The sequence below is a fragment of the Sorghum bicolor genome, chromosome 7, assembly GCF_000003195.3.
Source record: "Sorghum bicolor cultivar BTx623 chromosome 7, Sorghum_bicolor_NCBIv3, whole genome shotgun sequence".
In the NCBI taxonomy this organism is placed as follows: Eukaryota; Viridiplantae; Streptophyta; class Magnoliopsida; order Poales; family Poaceae; genus Sorghum; species Sorghum bicolor.
In genome coordinates, this window is record NC_012876.2 from 15,258,106 (window position 1) to 15,281,295 (window position 23,190).

Below are 23,190 nucleotides of genomic sequence, written 5' to 3' on the forward strand. Positions count from 1 at the left end.
GAGTTCCAGACTTATACGTGTAGTCCTAACAAACTGACCTATTCTCAAGCAAATAAATAATATAACTAACATACTCTTGAATAATTAATAGTAAATAATATTCTAGGCTCTGGAACCGGCTGGCCACCCTTCGGCCACTAGTTTTGCCACGTCGCTGGTAGAACTTGCGGATCATAACACGATGTTTCCATGAGAACACAAACAAATGCAATTAGTTACAGCGAACGAGCAGAGACCGTAAGTCATTGTTAGATAACTGAAGTCGCATAGGGGCCCAACAGAGCAAGAAGGCTAGAGAAGATCTCATAGTGCATATCGAGTAGAGATATCCCGTAGGTAGGCTATGCTATGGAATAGACAAGGAAGAAGTTGCAGAGTGACTCCTTCCCTAGCTATTACTTTGTATTTCTTGGTGCCTTTTTGTATTCCTTGTGCCTTTCCTAGTTTAGTTCTAACAGCAGGAAACATAGAACATGACCGCGTTCCTCACTTCAGTCTTGATTAAAGATAGCAATTTTTATCCAAAACCCGATGAGCAATTATCTTATTAGGGTAAAAATATGGCTATTATTTTAACCTATGGGTAAGATAATGGAAAAAAAAAACTTTACCTAGCGGGTAAGAGTATGAGACTGTATTGTCTATATCCGTTAACCATGGGTAATTTTAACCCGATTCAATAAGTTAGAATCATGAACCAAAATCACCATACACAACCTAAGCCTAATAAAAATCATATATCAAGCTGTCAAACCTTAGGCCCTCACCTTAGTACCTCACCCATCATTTTCCCCTATCTCCTTGCGGCGGCCGCACAACACGGAAACTTGTGAATTTTGCCACTTGTTATCTAGTAATGATGGATTTATCTATTAGATTACTTGATCAGGTGTTCGTGGAGCTTGTATATTTGATGATTTTATTAATGACTTGTGGTGCTTTGACTGAAATTGGGAGCCTGAAATATTTAAATATGTATTTATTTTTTGCAAATATTCTTGGAATCATGGGTAAGGATAACCTATAGGTTACCCGTTACCCGCGTGGGTAAGGGTATAGAAAAAAAACTCTTACCCGTGCACGGGTATAGGTAAATTAGTGGGTAAAAAAATTTCTTATGGGTAAAGGTATGAGTAGCCAGCGGGTAATTAGCCATTGCCATCGTTAGTCTTGATTCGAAAACATTTAGATTCTGACATTATAAAATATCACTCCAAGTCTCTTTCTTGTCTAGCTTGCTAAGTTAATAGGCTCTGCAGTTAAATATGTAATGGCTACTTGCTAAGTGAGATCACCAAGGGTCTCTTTAAGAGGACACTATCCATCAGTAGCGCTAGTATCTTACTATTGTAGTTAAATATCTGACTACTTGCTAAGTGAGATCACCAAGGGGTCTCTTTGAAAGGACACTATGTTTCGTATCAACGCTACACGCGTCCACGAAGGGATGTCTTTCATTATTCAACACGAGATGGCAGCAATTGTTTATATATATCAAGCATATGGCGAAAGTAGACGCACCAAAATTCACTCAGTTTATTACTACACAACAGGTTGTCTGATCTATCCAACTCATAAATATCAAAAGTGAAAGCACACACTTCCCTTCTTCCTCCATCAATTGACTGTACGAAGACAGGTTGTGTGATCTATCCAACTCATAATTGGAAGCACACACTTCCCTTCCTCCTCCAATTGCATGTACTCTGACGAGTCCGTTTCCCTTCCATCAATTGCGAGTCCGTTTCCCTTCCTCCATCAATTGCCTGTGCACAAGTCCTTTTCTGCCGACTGTGAAATCAGTTTCGTTTCAGGTGAAGTAATAACTAATTTCGTTTCAGCTGAAATAATAACAAAACTGCAGTACTTCTTAGTTCAAAAAGTTTTCCCAATTTTTCTCAAAAGTCACTTTCACTAGCGTCAGAAATTAGTATACTAACATATAGACACAAATTTATTGATCTAAACAGAAAGCTTGATTCCACATTAAAGTTCAAGAAAATGAAACACAATCAGCTGATGCAAAAGAACTTTGGACTAGAGACAGCAGATGCAGAAGAACTTTCAGTCATGAAACTTCCCAGCTTCCCAGCTCAATGCACTGGTCAGATTAGCATCACTAAGCTTCTCTAACCAAAAGGACCTTCTCTAAACAAAAAAGACCTCAGCAGATCCATAGGTTCTTAGGACCACAGTCACGCCTTAGCATTCCACCATGTGCCGCAGGAAAAGAACAAAAAGGCTGCCAAAAGGACTGCAGCAACGATTTGGTGTTCCACACTGCAGTAAAAGAACGAAACGGCTTGCGCCATTTTTGCAATTTTACAATCACTGTTAGCCTCTCAGCCTGGACGAAAAACATTAAAGAACAAATTATCGTTGTTAGTCAACCGATGATTACATGCTTCTTGCGGATGAAGGCAATGCTCCAGCATGCATGGAATGAAGTATGCCATATTGCCATGCCATGTCTACAAACTTTCCTCGAAAAATGCCATGACATGATGGAATGAATCAGCTAAGATTCCCAAATTGTTAGCAAACCAGAGAAACCACTTTAGTTTAACCATTACAATGGACACACAAAATGTTGCAACTACACATAGGGAAATACATAATAATAGTACTACAAAGAGTAATGTCCATGACAAATGCCAAATGCACATCTACAAGACATCTAGGATGGCCTTCACAAGCTACAAAGATTAAAAAAAAGTAACACCAGCATGTTTTGGTGACAATGCAATGTCTACCAGATGATGATCATGCCCCAGAACCTCCACCTAATAAAGATGATGATAGATGATGATCATGTCCCAGATGCTCCATCAAATGAAGATGTCACATGAGAGAGAGCGCATTCAGCAGAAGTATGCAGATCATAAATTAGATGTGGTAGTATGAAATCCATGATGACATGCTAAAGTTCAAGATACATCCCCCCTCAGGCTGCAATCAGTTCACAGGAGCTCCATTCAGAACGCTCGCAAGGCCACCAGCTGAATCCTTCCTTCGCCCAAAGGGATTCTTAGAAAACGTGCAAGATGTCAAGGAGTGTCAAAATGTGATACAAACCAAATTAAAATGAAGCAAATGGAAGTGTGTATATCTAAGATATAAAAACATGAAATAATCACACATAGATAAGGGTGGATTCTTATTAATGATGAGATCATTATTAAATTGAAAATCGAGATAAAGGTCTGATTCAATTTAAGAATCCAACATTTTTTTTTCAATTTATAAAGGATATTGAATTCGCATTCCACCACGACCAGAACTAGGAATAACAGCACCCTGCAGAGTTTGGTGTACAGATGTAGCAGCATTCACATCCTGAAAAAAGGGAAGGCATTGAGACATGTGATTGGCAAACAAAGGTAGTGTCTCACTATTTAATCAATTATGAAAACCATAACTACTTACCTCAAATTCAATAAAGCAAACAGTGTTCCTATCTTGACGTAATACTTTCATTTGTTTGTATCCAGGTTGCCTGCAAGAAATTGAGAAAAAGTTAAAAGAAAAAACGTATGATTGCACCGACCAGAACCAGAATATGCAGCAGCCATACACCCAGTAGGCAAAATGGAATCCACAGGTAACAATGTTCTGTTGGGAGTGCAGGTCCTTACACACTGAAAAGGCTTCGCAATTCCTCTTCGACTACAGTATCACCGAGATTGCCAATGAAAAGGGTATTGCAGGGAGGATTATCCTTTGTGTTCTACAAAAGAAAATTTTAATTTTTCATAAGAAATTATAACCTTAAGAATCTTGGATATGAACAACTTTGAATCAGCTGTCACCGTAGACCCAAGACAAACTTCAACTACATTACATTAAATAATGCTGCAAATATTTGCCCATTCTAGCAATTAAACCAATCATCTAATTACATCCAAATGTAAAGCTTTTGTGACAATCAAGCCATAATATGCTTGCATATACACATAAAGAAAACATATGACCATGAGAGATACATCAATAGAGTCAGTTCAATGAAGGTATAAAATAGTGTTGACAGTGAATCAAGTAAGTTGGAAAGGAATTTGCTAGAATGTAAATAACTGGAAAATAAATATTGTTGATTGACAAATCTGAAGGAACAAATTCTTAAGGCAATTTACCAAGAGTCCAACAGTAATTGCCAATCCGATTCTTTGTTCTCAAGTTTTCTTGAGTCCCAAGTCCCAATCAATGATAGAGATACATATCGTGAAAATTACAGTGCCATAGGCTTCAGCAAAGGTAAAGCTATCAGTATTTACCAGAAGTTCGCATAACTGATGATATCCAAGCGGACATAGCAAGAGAAACAGGGTGAAGAGGTCACAATTTGATATTGTTATTACACGAGCCCTGACCTCAAATATTCTATAGATGAAACATTAATCATGCAAGTTCTTGTCATGCAGAGAAGAAACTTAATATAGAAAAAGTGTTTGTCTCACACTTCACCCCTGCTAGACCTTTCAAGACTGGTTCAATACAAAAACATGACCATGAGAAACTAAATATGCAATATTTGATTTATGATTCAGACAACATCAACTCTGAAATTACCTGCACAGGAGCATAGGCAGTTGGACCAGTAACAGGAGAAGGTGAAGTCATAGCTACAGGGGGCACTGGATAGGCAGCATAGGGATTGTAAGGAGGCGGCGCTGTGATATATCTGAATCATATCCAAACAGAGAAATGATAAGCCCTTGATGAATGAATGATTAATTACTGCATGAGAAAAAAGAAATAAATAAACAATTACCCTGGGGTTCCCCACATGGAAACAGCTGGTGGAGGTGGATGAAATGGAGGAGCATAAGGAGAATGAGTATAATCTCCACCTGTTCGCAACCGTTTACTTTGATCCACAGCATTTGCATCAATTCCCACACCTAAAATTGGTTTTAATCATTCAAGACATAATAAATATGCAAAACATTGTAGTAACTAAACCATTCATTATACTGGAAGCAAACAGTTATTGAAGGGGCAAGCTAAGATCAAGCTAGACTGTTTTGTGCTAAGCAGTAAACCCGGCAAAAGAATTCTGGGAACTCTTGTTTCATGCTGCAAACACTTGTATACATACACCTAATTCTCCAAATTAAATTCAACAGCAAATTGCAATGAGGTCGAGGATTGGTTGATCCTGTCTGCCTACTTATTAAGTTGTACCAAAATATGAAAATGAGAATAGAAACTGAATTAAAAAAAAATCAAATTTTCATAGGTTAATTAATACTCCCTCCCTTCCAATTTTTAAGTCGTTCTGGCTTTTTTAGATACATAGCTTTTTTAGATATACGCTATTTCTATTTGGAATAGAGGGAGTATTAGGAAGGTAGACCTATAGGGTGAAGCCAGGGGTTCAGGGGTTTCTTTTGCATATATGGCTGTACCCCAGGGTCGAGATTTTTCAAATTAATATTAATACTATGAAGCTTTATTCAATTACTGATGAAAATAAGCATATCATACTCCACAGTTTTGTACTTGAAGCTCACACTTTTAAACTGATCAAAACAACCTCCAGGTTACAAACGATGCTGATACCTTCTTACAATAGTGAAACCAGTGCATGGGCCTGCCTTCAGGTTACTGATATCTATAGGGTTTATTGCTTCAAATTTGTTGTGTAATTAAGGGAATTCTATTAAATCTCTCAAAAAAAAGACTAGTGACTAGATACCATAGGTCTTGTCTCAAGAACCACAAACAATGTTCGGTAGATGTGGCAAACTTTACTCTGACTTAATGTACTCAGCATCACAGGTTGCTCCTTTTGAATTTGAACCAAACAAAAGAGCCATGACAGCACAGGGAAGCACCGCCTAGCAATGAAGATTATCCCAACAACGTTGTACTAATGCAAGAACAAACTCTATCTATGGGATTGGAGATTCCATTGATGTTGTATGCTATTAGAGCGACAGCAGTGAGAACATGTGCATGACAAGTGGACAAAATTTCACCTCTCTTGACGAAGAGGTTCTTCTTAGCCATCTCGGTGTGCAGCGCCACCTGGGTCTCAGCATCGAACACCATATCCTGCAGATGACGAGTGCCCGGGGTCACATCTCATCCCTCCAAAGTTCAAACCCTCGCCGACCATCAAAGAACCGAAACAAACAAACCTGGAGCGCGGCCTTGGCAGCGATGGCCTGGTGCGCGGAGGAGAAGAGCGCGAAGCCCATGGGCTGGTCGCCCTTGAAGTTGATCTGGGAGGCCTCGAATCCCGGGAGCCAGCGCAGCAGGTTGTGCAGCTCCCTTTCCTTGACGTCGGCAGGGAGCCCCGTGATGAAGATGGTGCGGACCTCGTCGGCGGCAACGGTGCCCGGCGCGCCGGGCACGGGGGGAGGCGGCGGGACGGCGACCGAGGCCGCCGCCCCCGGCGGGGGCGGCGCGGCCGCTGCGGGTGGCCACTGGAACGGGTGGATGCCGGCGCCGGCCATGGAAATACCCTAACCCTAGCGGAGATTGGGGTTTGGGGCCTGGAGGGTTCGGAAGGAGGAGAGAGAGAGAGGGGAACGAAACTATGGATTGTGGTAGGCCAGCCAGGCTGGCGCCGCACCTGCAGCCTGCTCCAGTTTCTCCCCGATTATTCTTTTTCTAACTTTTCACACTTATACAAGACCTTGTTTAGTCCAAAAAATTTACATTTTCGCTTGTATTTAACAAATATTGTCCAATCATTGACTAACTAGACTTAGAAGATTTATCTCACAAATTACAGATAAACTGTACAATTAGTTATTATTTTTACGTATATTTAATACTTTATACATGTGTCGTAAGATTCGATGTGACGGAAAATCTGAAAAAATTTATAAAATTTTTTAGAACTAAACAAGACCTTAGCCTCTTCTTCGCTTACTGAAAAGTTATGACTGAAACGCTGATCTACTATGGAAGAAAAACACTATTAATTAGTAAAAAAATATATCTTATAAGATAAACGAATGAAGCCATATAGTCTTAGCAATTGTGTTCGTGCATTGCAGGGAACTCAAACTATATGTTACTGTAAAATTGAACTACTCATTCGAAAAAATATAATTATAGGACCAACCACGCAGACCTATGCCTCTACTAAATTTATCAAAATACCCTTATGAACAATTATTGTTGTTCCTTAACTGGATGAGGAGAGGACAAGAGCATGCCTCTTAGGGCTTCCTCAAGCTCCATGTTGGCGTGCTACCCCAGCCTTCAACTGTGCATTAAGGTTCCATGTCACACGGTATGGTGGTCTCAAAAGTGATCTGAGTATTCTGCAGATGAACTATTAGTTTGAACTGACAAAAGGCAGAAATTACTATCCAAAAGTGCACTGGAATAAAAAAGAAGTAGCCTAAGAGATGAGAGAGAGAGTAGAAAAGCTGAAAAGCAACCATCTAGTCTGTGACATGAGCATCCTTTTTTACTGCAAGATAGCAGTGAGGAGAAGAGCAAGCATAGATAGGTGGTCTTGATTTTTTTCTTAGTATACGTGGAGTTTGCTTTAGTCTAAAGCTAACACAAACGTATGCCTTGCATGTGCTCTTAGAAACGTGCGGCTGAGCTGCTGACGTCTACAATCTACTTGTATAGGGAATGCTTTGGAAGCTGAAATATGTGGATGAGAAGGCGTCACATTCATATTTGAAGGTTGTGGGACCTTGCAGCCAAGTGAGTCATATGTGCTGACACTATAAGAGCATCTCTAAGAGTTTGGTAAAATAATTTCCTATCTTAATATTTTAGCAAAAAGAGAAAAAAAATTCCTCCAACAGTTTGATAAAATAACTCCTTAAAAATAGAAACTTGTCAAATATCCTCTTCAACTCATAAATTTTCAAAGTCGAGAGAACTCACTATCTCTCCTCCTTAGACCTGTTTTTACGCTATTTCTCATATAGTCCTCTGGTCAGATCGTCGCTGGTATGTACCGGCCTCCATTGCCGCTGCCTTAAATGTCAACACTACCGCTATGTGCTTGCTCACTACCGCTCTGTGTTTGCTCCGTAGGTATTATTGATCTTTGGTTTGAAAGCACGGCATGCTGCCTTCACATGTGCATAGCTATCTTTATATATGCTCGTCGCTTGCATTGGCCGGAAGACATGGATGCTAGACACGCCTTGCTAGCCGTACAGAGCTAGTGCTCGCATCAGGGTGTCAATAAAAGATGCAATTTTCTTTTTAATTTTTTTATGAATAATATAATAAACCAAAAATCATTAAATATGGGTCCTATTGTAACTTCTAGAAAGTTATTATAAGATACTGTTGGAGAAGAACAAAAATTAAGGTTGTTATTTCTTTTGTTAACTTGCTAAATTGATTAGTTTAGCAAGTAAAATTATACTAAATTCCTGGAGATGCTCTAGCGCTTGTGCAGAATTGTAAATTTTTGTGGACAAAATTTGAACTCCTAGATTGCAATTTATATTGGACTCGGAGAAAGTATGTATCAGAGCTAGCCATGATGTTCTAATAATTTTATAAACACGGATTATGAATCTAGATCACATACAAGATATCAGTCATGAGGATAGTTAGTCAAGTAAAAAAAAGAAAAATCGGTTGAAAGAACCCTTCACTCTAAAATTAATATTACTAACAAATGTGCCCAAGTTTGTAATGGAGCCAAATACATATAGGAATTGGACTCTATATCACTGCTATATGTGAGTCAATGCGGCAGATTCTAATCTCAATCTTGATAAATCTCTATGCGACCAAGTGAGCGAGAAGTGTTCTTAAGTGTTGGCGATAGATAACTCCTATTTTTATTAGCCAACAAGACTTCAAAAGATGCATAAAGAACCACCAAACATAGACATAGGGTTTTATCTGACAGAATTCCATGAGTTTTGGTGAATATCTATTTCAGCAGGGGGTGATCAGAAAATAACCCTAAGAGGCCCACATGTCATGATTACATAGAGATAAATGAGATATTTTACACCATATATGAAGAAGAAGGATCTAGAAGAGTCAGGAATCCACCAGAACGAAGGGGAAGGCGAGCGGAGCCAGGGCCAGGGCAGACAGAGGGGGCGCCCGCCCTCTCCCTGTCCAATCAGGGTTGAGGCCGCGGATCATGGACTAAACTGACTTTGAGGATCAATAATCTTCGTCCATTAAGGTCGTTTTGATCCAAGGGCTACCGTTCATCCCACCGACCTATAAAAGGAGGGCCCTACTCCTTGGAGGAGAGCAATCCTAGAAACCCTAATTTATTATCTTCCGTCGGGATTCGAGCCAAGCATTCAAGAGTAGACTAGCCTTGTAGTCCTTTAAAGAGAAAGGGCTAGATCTTATAGAATTAGAGAGAGATAGAGTGGAGGGAAGAGTCATGGAGGAAGCTCCGGAGCTGTCGGTGTCTCCTTCCTCGGCTTGTACCTATGGGATCAAACTCCATCGTAGGGTTTGCTTCTGAGATTGTTCTAATGTTCAACTTCTAATACTAGTAAGTCCATTGTTATTATTGTATTTTGGTTTGCGACTCATTTGAGTACTTCAATTCTTGGTTGCTCTTGGATTGTGGTTGCATGTCGTGTGTAGACGCGGTGTTTAGACACAATTGCACGTAGATATCCTCCTATTGGCCGGGCAATGATAGTTCGCGGGAAGTGACCCAATCGTCCTGTAGAATTTCTAGTTTCCTATCATGCTAGTTAGGACTAGTAGGACTTAAGTGCTAGATTAGGGTACTCTTTGCAAGTACTTTAGCCTAGTTCGTCCCCTTCTCTATAGCCCTTTAGTTCGCTTGTTTGATACTCGGGGGTTAAGTTTAGTTTTGGTTAGTCATCACAACCTTTATTCTTGTGGATAAACAAATACGATACTCGAGATATCTTTTCCCACGTGAAGTCCTACATCGCTATATCTGTGCACTTGTAGATTATTTCTCTTTGATTCTTCTGTAGTGCGTAATTAATACCAGCAAGCATTTCTGGCGTCGTTGTCGGGGAGAAAGACACAGCTGAGATTACCTAAGCCTACCCTTAACCTTCTATTATACTTTTATCCTTTTTATCCTTTTTATAGTTAGTTTATCTTTTCTTTTGCTATCCTTATGGATCCCATAAATTCCATTCCTATCTGTGAATTTTCTGCACCCACGGAGACTAGCCTTAGACCATGGGAGTCATCATAACCAATCGAAACACCTGACTATAGGTTGAGTCCGCGATTGATAGAAATGATTCGAGGCCAACCATTTTTAGGAGAGAAAGACGAGAACCCCTACCTACACATAAAAGCCTTTGAACATATATGTGATTGCCTCCACATAGAGGGCATGTCCAACAAAACCTTACGTTGGAAGCTATTTCCTTTTTCATTAAGGGAGAAAGCTAGACAATGGTATGACAAAAATGTAGGTAAGCAATGAGGAGATTGGGGAGTACTATGCTCTAGCTTTTTGTATAGCCTTTTTCCCTATCTCTAAAATCATCAAACTCAGAGTCAAAGTTTTGACCTTCAAACAAAAAGAAAATAAATCTCTGGCTCTATCTTGGGATCGTTTTAACAATATTCTAGATTCTGGCCCGAATCTTCATGTACAAGACCCTATTCTTCTTCAACATTTTTATGAGGGTCTTGATAAAAACACCTTAGAGTTACTTAACACAACTGTCGGAGGGGCGTTCTTAAGCCTACCTTCAAGTAAGGCAAGAGAGTGAAAGGTCCTAATATGGCTAGAGGGGGGTGAATAGCCTATTTAAAAATTCTACAAACTCACTAGAGCAAGAGGTTAGTAAATAACAAAGCGAAGCTTTTTGCTCTAGCTCTAATGGGGTGTTTGCAAGACACCTAACCAACAATTCTAGTTGCTCTAATCACTAGGCACACAAGAACTATGTCTCTAATTACACAAGAGAGCTACCTAAAGTTTCTATACAAGTAAGTAAGCTACTCTAGTTTGCGGGAAAGTACAAGGAGAGGGTTTGATCTTTATACCGCCGCTAGAGGGGATGAACCAATCACAATAATATGAAGTCCAATTACCGAGAGAAATCTAATGAACAATCATAATGGAGTCACACAATTTTCTCCTGAGGTTCACGTGCTTGCCGGCACGCTACGTCCCCATTGTGTTGACCAACACTTGGTGGTCTGGTGGCTAAGAGGTATAGCACGAACCTTGTCGTCACTAGGACACCATAAGAACCGACCCACAAATGAGGTAGCTCAATGACATACGCAATCCACTAATATTGCCTTTGGCTCTTCGCTAGGGTAGGCACAAGACTCCTCACAATCACCGGGAGATGGCCACGAACAATCACCAACTCATACCAATGCTCCTCCACTACTCCAAGCCATCTAGGTGGCGACAACCACCAAGTAACAAGAAAACCGTAGCCAAGTCGATCCCCAACTACCACTAGATGCAATTACTCAAGCAAATGTACTTGGAATCACTCCTAATCTCACAAAGATGATTGATCTATGAAGGAGATGAGTGGGAGGTATTTGCTTAGGCTCACAAGGATGTCTAGTAGTCAAGAATGCTAAGAGAGTGAGCCCCAAGCTGGCCAACACGTATTTATAAGCCCCTCAAACAAATAAAGTCGTTGGTTCTTTCACTGGGCAGACATCGGGATCACCGGACATGTTGCAGGTAAGCCATCGGACGCTAGAACAGAGCGTCTGGTGCTCCAGAAACAGCCACGTGTCCCCTACTTGAATCTCACACGTCAATCTCTAACAGTCATATTCAAACCACTAGGCGCAGTCAAGTAGACACCAGACGCGTTCCGTGCACACCGGTCACGTACGCAGAGAGGGGTTGTCAAACGCGTGGGATCACCAGACATGAACCACCGAACACTGCAAATTCTCAGGGGCACCGGACACACGAACAATGTTTGGCCAGCGTCCGATGCTGAGCGTCTAGTGGTTAGCTCTCACCTGTGCCAAAGACTGGCAGCACACCGGACGCGCAGGCTTAGCGTCCGATGCCTGCGGTCAGAGCATCCGGTGAGTGTTTTCAGTGAGAAACACTCCAGCAACTTCTCTAAACTTTCTACCAACACAATAGAAATATGTGTTTCATTTTACCCAAACCCCTCTCTACCCTTCAACTTCCACCTCCTTCTTAAAGTGTGCCAACACCACCATGTGTGTACCAACATGTGCAAGTGTGTTAGCATTTCCACAATCATTTTCTTTGAAAGAGTTAAGTTAGCTCACTAGGTTCTAAATGCATGCACATGAATAATGACACCTTGTGTCGATAACTGTTTTAGCCAAAGAATTTCCCTTTTGAAAGAGTTAAGTTAGCTCACTAGGTTCTAAATGCATGGACATGAATAATGACACCTAGTGGCACTCAATAACCGTTTTAGCCAAAGAATTCCCCTCTTTATAGTACGGCTATCTATTCTAAATATGATCACACCCTATATGGTGTCTTGATCACCAAAACTAAAACCCTAAGCAATACCTTTGTCTTGATCTCCATAGGGTTTTGTTTTTCTCTTTCTTCTTTTCCAAGTTGAGCACTTGATCATCTTGTGGTCATCACCATTATCACCATGATCATCACTTGCTCCATCACTTTGCATGTACCAACCTCATTAAGTCTACACACACTTAGTATAGAGGTTAGTACTAGGGTTTCATCAATTATCCAAAACCAAACTAGGGCTTTCAGAGAGGTCCTAGACGAGATTTTACTAGACAAAGAAGAAGAAATCCAAAAAGTAAGGACTCTAGAGGAAGAAACTCAGATAGCTAAAAGCCTTAAATTGCCACACACACACCATCAGCCTTAGCTACCCCATGTCTTGAGCAACCAAAAAAAGAGGAAGATCCACTTCCTGATTTTATGCTCGATGACATAAAGAGTGATCTATTTTTGCCGATCTTGGAAACCTATCCAATTATCACTCCATTAAGAAACCCCAGAAAGACAAACAAGAACACACCAAATATCTTTTACACCCATCTAAGGGAGATTTTTATAAGAAGACCACAAAAGAGTTAGTGTCAGTAATAAGTGATGAATGATTAGAAGAGTCAGAGGTTTCCTCTGATTTGATCCGTTTAAATAAACCTTCCATCCATATGCATTGCCAAGTTTACTCACACTCTTTCAAAGCTCTATACAATCCTGTCGTGGGTGTTAACGTCATGTCTGCTTCTTTAGCACATGAGATTTTAAAGAACATGCCATTAACCCCAACAAGAAAACTACTGAAAAGCCCTACAAGACACATTGTTCCTAGTATGGGAATCTTATATGTCCTCCCTATCTAGATAGAAGAAACCATGTTGGACCTAAGTTTTTATGCCTTCGACATAGGCACCTTTGACCTGTTGATAGGACAACCACTTCATAGACTAATTCGAGAAGGACAAATAGGGAGAATCAATGTACAACTAGGGAAATTATTCCAAATCACAATGCCCATAACACGCGCTTTAAATGCTAAGACCGAATCCAGTCCTAAACCAGACCCATTGGAGCTAGGAATTCAAAGCTACATCTCTAGAACGTTTAGTTGAGATCGAGTTAGAAGATGACGACCAATTCTTCGTAGAGGAAGAAGAGAGAAACTTTTCTAAATCTGAACCTATAGTGAGTTTGAAGAGCCACCAAGACCTCTAGTTGAACTTAGACCATTGCCAGCCGGTCTTAGATATGCCTTTCTTGATAATGATCTAGATTCTCCTGTCATAATAAGTGACAAGCTCTCTACAAACCAAACACTTCGCCTAATCACTATCTTAGAGAGACATCATTCAGCCTTTGGCTACTCACTCCAAGGCTTTAAAGGAATCAGCCCAGCTCTTTGCACCCATCACATTCCCACTGATCTAGACATTACACTATCTAGGGAGCCACAACATAGGCTTAACAATGCGATGAGAGAGGTAGTAAAGAAGGAAGTAAAACTATTGCACATCGAGATCATCTATCATGTGCCACACAGTGAGTGGGTAAGCCCCATCCAAGTTGTGTCTAAAAAGGGAGGCATGACTGTTGTTAAGAATGAGAAGAATGAGTTGATCCCACAAAGAATCATCACGGGATGACAGATGTGCATAGACTATAGAAAACTCAATAAAGCCACAAAGAAGGATCATTTTTTGTTGCCTTTCATAGATAAAATGTTAGAGCGACTGGCCAACCACTCTTTCTTCTGTTTTCTTGATGGGTATTTCGGGTATCACCAAATCCCTATCCATCCAAATGATCAAAGCAAAACCACTTTTACATGTCCATACGGAACTTATGCCTACCGTAGAATGTCTTTTGGACTATGTAATGCTCTAACTTCTTTTCAAAGATGTATGATGTCTATATTCTCTGATATGATTCAAGAGATTATGGAAGTTTTCATGGATGACTTTTCTGTATATGAAAAAACTTTTGATGATTGTCTTGAAAACTTAGACAAGGTTTTGCAAAGATGCGAAGAAAAGCACTTAGTCCTTAACTGGAAAAAATGTCATTTCATGGTTGGAGAAGGAATAGTGCTAGGACATTTAATTTCTGAAAGAGGAATTGAGGTAGACAAAGCTAAAATTGAAGTAATTGAACAACTACCTCCACATGTAAATGTGAAAGGAATTAGAAGTTTTCTTGGCCATGCTAGATTTTATAGGAGATTTATAAAGAACTTTTCATATATTGCTAGACCACTCACTCAATTGCTAGCCAAGGATGTTCCTTTTGAATTTGATGATGCATGTTTACAATCATTTGAAATCTTAAAGAAAGCACTCATCTCTGCACCAATCATTCAACCCCCTGATTGGTCATTGCCTTTTGAAATCATGTGTGATGCTAGTGATTGTACTACGGGGGCAGTGTTGGGACAAACAAAAAATAGAAAGCATCATGCAATCACCTATGCTAGCAAAACATTGACAGGACCACAACTTAATTATGCAATAATTAAAAAAGAACTCCTGGCTGTTGTTTTTGCTATTGATAAGTTTAGATCTTACTTAGTGGGAGCTAATGTAATTGTTTACACTGATCATGCTGCTCTTAAATACTTGCTCACTAAGAAAAATGCTAAACCTTGCTTGATAAGATGGATTTTACTACTCCAAGAATTCGATTTAGAAATAAAAGATAAAAAGGGAGTAGAAAATTTTGTTGCCGATCACTCGTTTAGAATGCAGTTCAAGAATCCATAGGAGCTGCCCATCAATGACTCACTTTGGGACAACATGCTCTATGGGATTAGCCAGTCTAACCCATGGTATGCAGATATTGTCAATTTTATGGTTTCAAGTCATGTACCACCAAAGGGGGATAGGAGGAAGCTCTTGCAAGAAAGTCGTCAGCACATATGAGATGATCCGTACCTCTTTAGGGTATGTTTAGATGGACTACTCTGAAGATGTGTACCGTTTAAAGAAGGAATCAAGATCATTGAGAGATGTCACTCATCACCATATGGAGGACATTATGGAGCATTCTGCACACATGCTAAGATCTGGCAATGTGGATTATTTTGGCCAATAATGTATGAAGACACAAAGGACTTTATGAGAAGGTGTGGACCATGTCAGAGGCATGGTAGCATCAATGCAAGGGATGCTATACCACTGACCAACAACCTTCAGGTCGAGCTCTTTGATGTCTAGGGAATTGATTACATGGGACCTTTTCCAAAGTCAAAAGGGTGCGAGTACATTCTTGTGGCAGTTGACTATGTCTCTAAATGGGTTGAAGCCAGGCCATGTAAGAATGCTGACAACATAAGCTCTAAGTAGATGTTCGAGAAACAATATTCCCAAGATTTGGAGTCCCAAGACTGGTGATAAGTGATGGAGGTTCTATTGACTCTTCTTAGCATCACTACCTAGGATTGCGAGTCCTTGGCACAACACTAGAAATGCTTGTGTGACACCAGAAGTGGCAAACGGTTTTACCGCAAGTGGACGGTGGTCAATGTAGCACTTCACTAGGAGTATTCCAGGTATCATATTTTCCACGGGAAACGAGAAGTGGATTAACTAGACCAATTGAGTCGTCGGATGATGATCAAAGGTCTTAGGATTGGGTGGAGAGGTATTTCTAGTATTTGGCTTCTGGCTAAGCTATCCTAAGTATACTTGAGAGTTAACTCCCTTCCTACTGTGGCCGATAGGTGAAAAGGGTGTGGCAAAACACTTCCCTAGGCAGCTACCGTGCAGGCCAACTATTATTTGCAACTTGCTTAACAACACACTGAAGAGAACTCCTAATGTCTAGCAGAGGCCTGTCACGCTTCGCTGCTGGTGTTCTTCAGGTGTGACAAGAAGTCCACATGGGTAGACTTAGTCTAGACACCACGTCTACACTAATTCTACTACTCTAGACCCAACTAAGGTTTCGAGCACTTTACACAAGGCAAAGCAATGTGCCAGTAGGCTGGTTGTATACTTAAAATAAACTAAGACAGAAAGTAAATACTAGAACTACTCAGATAAAAGGCAACTAGAAGGAAGACTTACTAGAAGACAAGCATCCGCTGAGGCGCTCCTAGAAGAAGACTCCCGACAAGCCGGGACTCCACCTCGGGGAACTCCTCACTCTCTTCCCTCTATTCTCACACTTAGCTAAGAGTAGCTCTTCCTAAGATACATCATGCTTAACTAGGCTCTCTAAGTGGGTATTTATAGGGGAGAGATGGAGTAGGGGCTACTCCAGCGCCACGTCAGCAATCCGCGTGACCTCCAGCATGCACCGTTGGATAAACTGACCTTGGAACCGCCATATGATCAACGGGATTTCCATCATATGTTCATCATGGGGACATCGATGGGAGTGAACCGAATCAAGATGGGGCCCACATATCGGTCGGACGACCTGCCATTTGGATGACAGTGGGTCCCACTGATCTTCTAGAAGGTCCTTAGGTCGGTGGGAGGCTGGGCCAGGTGGCATGACCCAATTGGTCGGGCGGCCGACTGACCTTTGGGGCCCCTGGCCCACCACTGGCCTCCTGGTGGTGTCCCCACTTGTCATGTGAAGTGTTGTCCAAAGTTGAGTCTGGTTGCACACTCGCTTGCTTCCATGTGGGCCCAAGGATCCATGTGCTAAGTGTTTGAATAGTTGAGGGCAAGCACACTTGGATCCAAGGGTTGGGATTGACTCATTGGAGTATGCCATGGCTCATGCCAAGGAGGGGAGCACCTGGTGGGCCCAAACCATGAGGTTATGGGGCCCACAGGGCTCATTTCCTTCTTCCCTGCATTGAACAAGCTAAGAGTACAAGTGGAACTTTATTAGTGATAAACATGTTCATGTGATGCTTGTCTTCCTTCAATCAAGGACTGTTGATGGGCTTTTAAGTATATAGAACTGGGGTCTTATTTCCTGTCAACAGGTTCTAACTTTATTGATATAAGATTTGAGCAATATTTGGCGAAGCATGGGATACACCATAATATTGCCACTCCTTATCACCCTCAGACAAGTGGCCAAGCAGAGATATCAGACAAGAAGATTAAGAACATCTTACAAAAGACAGTGAATAAGAGGAAGAGGAATGCCGTGATGTTTCGTCGAGGTATCAGAGAGTCGCCACTCCCCAGTAGTCCTTGTTGGAGCACCCACGCAATGGTCTTGCTCTCCCTTGATCCGCACAAGGACCAACTACGGGCTGATTCTTTGACACTCCGTCGCGGTGAATCGCCCACAACCGCTCATAAGCTTAACATGAGTTACCCACAAGAACACCGAGTGATCTTCATGCCTCCAATCACCACTAAACCGTCTAGGTGATTGTTGACACCTGTTAACTTACAAATTTGTTAGCATTTATTTCTCTACCAGAAATGAATACTTACTAGAATAGGGTTATCACTGACAATTTCCACGAGTTTTGTATATTCTGTGTTTTCTAGGGATTATTTCAGAAAGTGCTAAAAAGAGGGATTTAAGTGCTAATCGACCATGAAACTTATCCGCGACGGAAGGATGACACGAGAGGATTCACGAATACTCTAGAAGACACCCGACGTGAGGGGGGAGCCAACAGCCGCTAGGTGGGGCCGGCTGGCCCCACCCTAGCGCCGGTCGGCCCCTATTGCTAGGGTTTGCTCCCCCCTTCTGGAAGCTTCTTCCACCACCTCTAAGGAGCCATCTCGGCTGCTTATTAAGTCGGTCTGATCAAACAGCGCGTGTCCACCCCACTAGGCTATAAATAGAAGGCTAGACACCCCTAGAGGAGGCCAGATCAAGAGATGAAGAGCTAGAGCATTAGATAGAGATCCACTAGATCTAGGCTAGCAATCAAGATACAGATTAGAGAGATAGAGTAGAAGAGTAGAGATTTGAAGGAGTCCCGGCCTATCGGAGCTTCCTCAGGAGCTATATTCGTCTGGATTTAGCTCCCTTGCCCAGAACCGCGTTCTGAGGTACTTTTGTATTTACCCTTCTAATTCAAGTAAGCAACTTGTTTGTATTCGTTCTTTGGTTTGCAACTCATATTATATTGAGTACTATGATTTGGGTAGCTCCTAGGTCGGAGTAGTGATTCGTAGCGTAGACGTGGTGTGTGGGTTATGGTTGCTTGTGAATGTCCCTTGATCAGCCGGACAGTGGTAGTTCGCGTAGATGACTTTATAGCTGCGTTGATTCCTCTGTAGTCCACTTCCCGTTGATAGGATTGATAGGCTTATAGGTGCCTGATAGTGGATTACTCTGATTCTTCCCCTATTTGGGTTGCTTACCCGATAAGACAATACTATACAAAGTTTATCGGTTATTGGAACCAGAATATATTAGTATTTCCTCATCATCAATAGTTTCTACATTGATTGTGCCTCCTTAGATTAAGAATTATAAGCTAGGTCATAAATCACCTACTGTTCATTTGGGTTCGATATTAAAACCGGGTTGATCTTGGTGAAGTGCCGATCAGTATATATCTATGCGCTTGTGGATAATCTGATTATAATCATTATTAGAGTGCAGTTAATTTATACCAACAAGCATTTGTGGCGCCATTGCTGGGGAATAGTTTGCTGATTTTTGACATTAGTCTATCTTAGTCTATAGTTATCCTTTTATAAAATAATAATAATAATAATAATAATAATAATAATAATATTATTATTATTATTATTATTATTAATATATAAATATATATATGGAAATTGAATCTCAACTTTTATATTAATATGGAGCACCATCGGGATCGTACCTCCAACCAAAATAATCTTCTAAACCTATCACATCATCTAGCTATGAGCTACGCCCGGGACTAATCAAATTAGTTCAAGAACATATTTTTTCTAGTAATTCTAGCGAAAACCCCTATTCCCATTTAGCTGATTTTGAGCAGACGTGTTCATGTCTAAGTATTAAGGGCATGGCAGATGAAACTCTAAGATGGAAACTCTTTCCATTTTCATTAACGGATCGAGCTAAGAAATGGTATAATCGCCATATTGGGAATAGTCAAGGAGACTGGGATATATTACGAAAAGACTTTTGCCTTAAATTCTTTCCAGTAGAAAAGGTCGCTAAACTTTGGTTTGAAATTATAGGATTCAAACAATTAGACAATGAATCGCTAGGCAAGGCTTGGGATCGTTTTGATGGCTTTGTAAATTCTGGACTTAATCTTGCTTTACCAGAACCCATACTTTTACAATATTTCTTTTTAGGCCTTAATGATAAAAATGAATTAATACCTCAAAGAACTCTCACTGAATGGCAAATGTGCATAGATTATAGAAAACTCAACAAGGAAAGATCATTTTCCTCTACCTTTCATTGATGAGATGCTAGAGCGTTTATCCAATCATTCTTTCTTTTGTTTTCTTGATGGTTATTCAGGATATCACCAAATCCATATCCACCCTGATGATCAAAGCAAAACCACATTTACATGTCCCTATGGAACTTATGCTTATTGTAGAATGTCTTTTGGATTATGTAATGCACCCGCTTCTTTCCAAAGATGCATGATGTCTATATTTTCTGATATGATAGAAAAGATCAAGGAGGTTTTTATGGATGACTTTTTAGTTTATGGAAAAACTTTTGCTGATTGTTTAGAAAATTTAGATAAGGTTTTGCAAAGATGTGAATAAAAACACTTAGTCCTCAATTGGGAGAAATATCATTTTATGGTTAGAGAGAGAATAGTGTTAGGACACTTAGTGTCAGAAAGAGGTATAGAGGTAGATAAAGCTAAAATTGAAGTGATCAAACGACTACCTCCACCTGTTAATATAAAAGGAATCCGAAGTTTTCTTGGTCATTGTGGTTTTTATGGTAGATTTATAAGAAATTTCTCACAAATTGCTAGGCCAATGACTAGATTGTTAGCTAAGGATGTACCTTTTGAATTTGATGATGAATGCTCAGAATCATTTAATATTCTTATGTAAGCACTTACATCAGCACCAATCATTCAACCCCCTGATTAGTCTTTACCTTTTGAAATTATGTGTGATGCTAGTGATTATGCTGTAGACGCAGTCTTAGGGAAAACAAAAGATAGAATACATCATGCAATTGCTTATGCTAGCAAAACAATGATAGAAGCACAATTAAATTATGCAACCACTGAAAAGGAACTTTTAGCTACTGTTTTTGCTATTGATAAATTTAGGTCTTACTTAGTTGGAGCTAAAATAATTGTTTATTCTGATCATGCTGCTCTTAAATATTTCCTCACTAAGAAAGATGCTAAGCCATGATTAATAAGATGGATCTTATTACTTCAAGAATTTGATTTGGAAATTAAAAATAGAAAAGGTGTAGAAAATTTTGTTGCTAATCATTTGTCTAGGATGTATTTTAAAGAGCCTTAGGAGTTACCTATTAATGACTCATTAAGAGATGATATGCTGTTTAAAGTGACCAAGACATATCCTTGGTATGCAAATATTGTCAACTTTATGGTTGCAGGATACGTACCACCAGGAGAAAACAAGAAGAAGCTCATTTATGAAAGTCGTCTCCACATATGGGATCCACCCTATCTCTTTTGGGTATGCTCAGATGGGTTACTTAGAAGATGTGTACCAGTGGAGGAGGGCATGCAGATCATTCAGAAATGTCATTCATCACCATATGGAGGTCATTATGGGGTATTCCGTACTCATGCAAAAATTTGGCAAAGTGGTTTCTTCTGGCCAACTATGTATGAAGACACCAAAGATTTTATCTGAAGATGTGGGCCATGTCAGAGGCACGAAAATAGCACTACTAGAGATGCTATGCCACTCACCAACAATCTTCAGAGCTCTTTGATGTCTAGGGAATTGATTACATGAGATCATTTGTGAAATCATGAAATTACGAGTTCATTTTGGTGGCAGTTGACTATGTATCCAAGTGGGTAGAAGCCATGCCATGCAAGAAGGTTGACTCAAGACACTCAAGGAGGATGTTTGAAGAGATTATATTTCTGAAGTTTGGAACACCTAGGATGGTTATAAGTGATGGAGCAACACACTTCACTAATAAAAAGTTTCACTTATACCTACAAACTCATGGAATACGACATAATGTCGCTACTCCATATCATCCTCACATAAGTGGCCACACAGAAACATCAAATAAACAAATCAAAAATATTCTCCAGAAAACAGTAAATGAGATGGGAACTTTATGGAGGGATCAGCTTTATGGAACTTTATGAAAATAGTAAATGAGATGGGAACTTTATGGAACTTTATGAAAACAGTAAATGTCGCTACTGCATGCAAAAGCTGATTTGCAAACACAAAGGGCTAATACCCGATTCAAACGTTAAGGCGTGCTAGCCGATTAGACCTTACTATCGGCAAAGGTGGTAACTCGAATACTTTGGTCCCAACAACAGCGATGCACCCGAATGTCACGGCCAAGAGGTATTCACGCGGAACTTGAGAACACGCCGAGCTTAAGTCGACGAACTTCTAAGAACTCGTAATGAAAAGGAAAAAGTATGACGAAGTCGTAGAAAAAGTAGATGCTTGAAATATGAGTAAAAACGTGTGTTTTATTGATTGATCGATCCCGATTACAAAGCCCTAAGGTCCATATTTATACCCTGCTCGAAGAGCTACAACCAGATACGACTAGAACTCGAATTCTAAATTACACAGAATCCGTACACAAAATGATTTAAATAACTAAGGAAAACATAAAACTACTCCCCCGTGACAAACTGGGACACCTCCACAAACCGATCGGCAGCTTCCAGACTCTCCCTCCATATCATCGGCAGACTCCCTTGTCATAGCCATCAGCACAGACACATCATCACCTATGGACTTAGTCACGCTCTACCCTTCCTCCATCGGCAACCACCTTCATCGGCAAGTCATCCTGTAGATCAAACACCACCATCTTATCTTGCCGGCCTATACTTCACCAATCATGGACACGTGCCCGAAAACGGTGTCAACACATGCCCCCCAATTTTGGAGTATAAAATCATTAATGTTCCGAAATTCTCTGCAGTAATGATGCCTTTCCGCAATTAATGCTCCTAATCCGGTAATCGACAGCCTTAATCTGAACAACTCTGATTTGATTCTTCCGCAGATTCCTCGAAATCCTCAACTTCCCAATCGGACATTTCCATTTTAATCGTGCATCGGCAATATTACCATTACAAGGATTTGCCGATGGACCGATCAGGACGTCCTTATCTTATCCCCCCAAACGGCTATCTCCACTTCATTCGCCCATCGGCAATATGACCGTTACAAGGCACTGCCGATGGACCGACCAGGATATCCCGCACAGTAAAATATCTCTAGAAAATGACCACCTCCTGTCAAATCACCTGCGCAATCCCTTGATTACCGTGCGAACAGTTACCATATCTGCCTGAGTACCCTCAGATTTCACGGATACGGCGAAGAGATAAGTCAAATTTGCCCCTGCCCGTTTTGTCCTATAAATAGTTCCTTCTCGGGTACTCCTTCTCCATCACATCATTCCTCAACTCCAACTCCACTTTCCTGGCGGCGGCGCTGTTTCAAGAACTCCAAGATCTCCAACGAAGTCCTTTCTTCACCAACTTCGGAGCCCTCGATCATCTTTCTCGTGACAAGATGGCCGTCAACTTCATCATTCCTGAGGTCAGTTCTTCACTCCATCTCTTGTACTTTTCCTCATACCCCTGTTCATCCACAATCCATTTTACTGAATATTTCCCTTTTCTTTCCTTGTTGTTTTTTTACCTTCAAAACCATTAGGATTTGTCCAACAAAATCGTCATCCCCATCGAT

At 40.6% G+C, this 23,190-nt stretch overlaps 1 protein-coding gene across 1 annotated transcript; it reads right to left on the minus strand.

Annotated features, from left to right (window-relative positions):
• LOC8073260 (RNA-binding protein mde7) lies at positions 1,931 to 6,585 on the minus strand. The gene is made up of 8 exons (XM_002445255.2): positions 6,141 to 6,585; positions 5,979 to 6,054; positions 4,769 to 4,898; positions 4,567 to 4,678; positions 3,636 to 3,727; positions 3,427 to 3,496; positions 3,254 to 3,336; positions 1,931 to 3,037 (listed from the first exon to the last, which is right to left on the minus strand). The coding sequence occupies exons 1-8, from the start codon at positions 6,456 to 6,458 to the stop codon at positions 2,956 to 2,958; spliced, it is 963 nt and encodes a 320-aa protein (XP_002445300.1). The 5' UTR covers positions 6,459 to 6,585; the 3' UTR covers positions 1,931 to 2,955.

What these genes read in the sequence shown, in the direction of transcription:
- LOC8073260 (XM_002445255.2), bottom strand. Translation starts at nt 6,458, where the DNA reads ATGGCCGGCGCCGGCATCCACCCGTTCCAGTGGCCACCCGCAGCGGCC. An exon ending in GAACCTCTTCGTCAAGAGAG is followed by an intron (nt 4,899 to 5,978) that starts GTGAAATTTTGT and finishes AACCAATTTTAG; the next exon opens with GTGTGGGAATTGATGCAAAT. An exon ending in TTGCGAAGCCTTTTCAGTGT is followed by an intron (nt 3,497 to 3,635) that starts GTAAGGACCTGC and finishes AATTTCTTGCAG; the next exon opens with GCAACCTGGATACAAACAAA.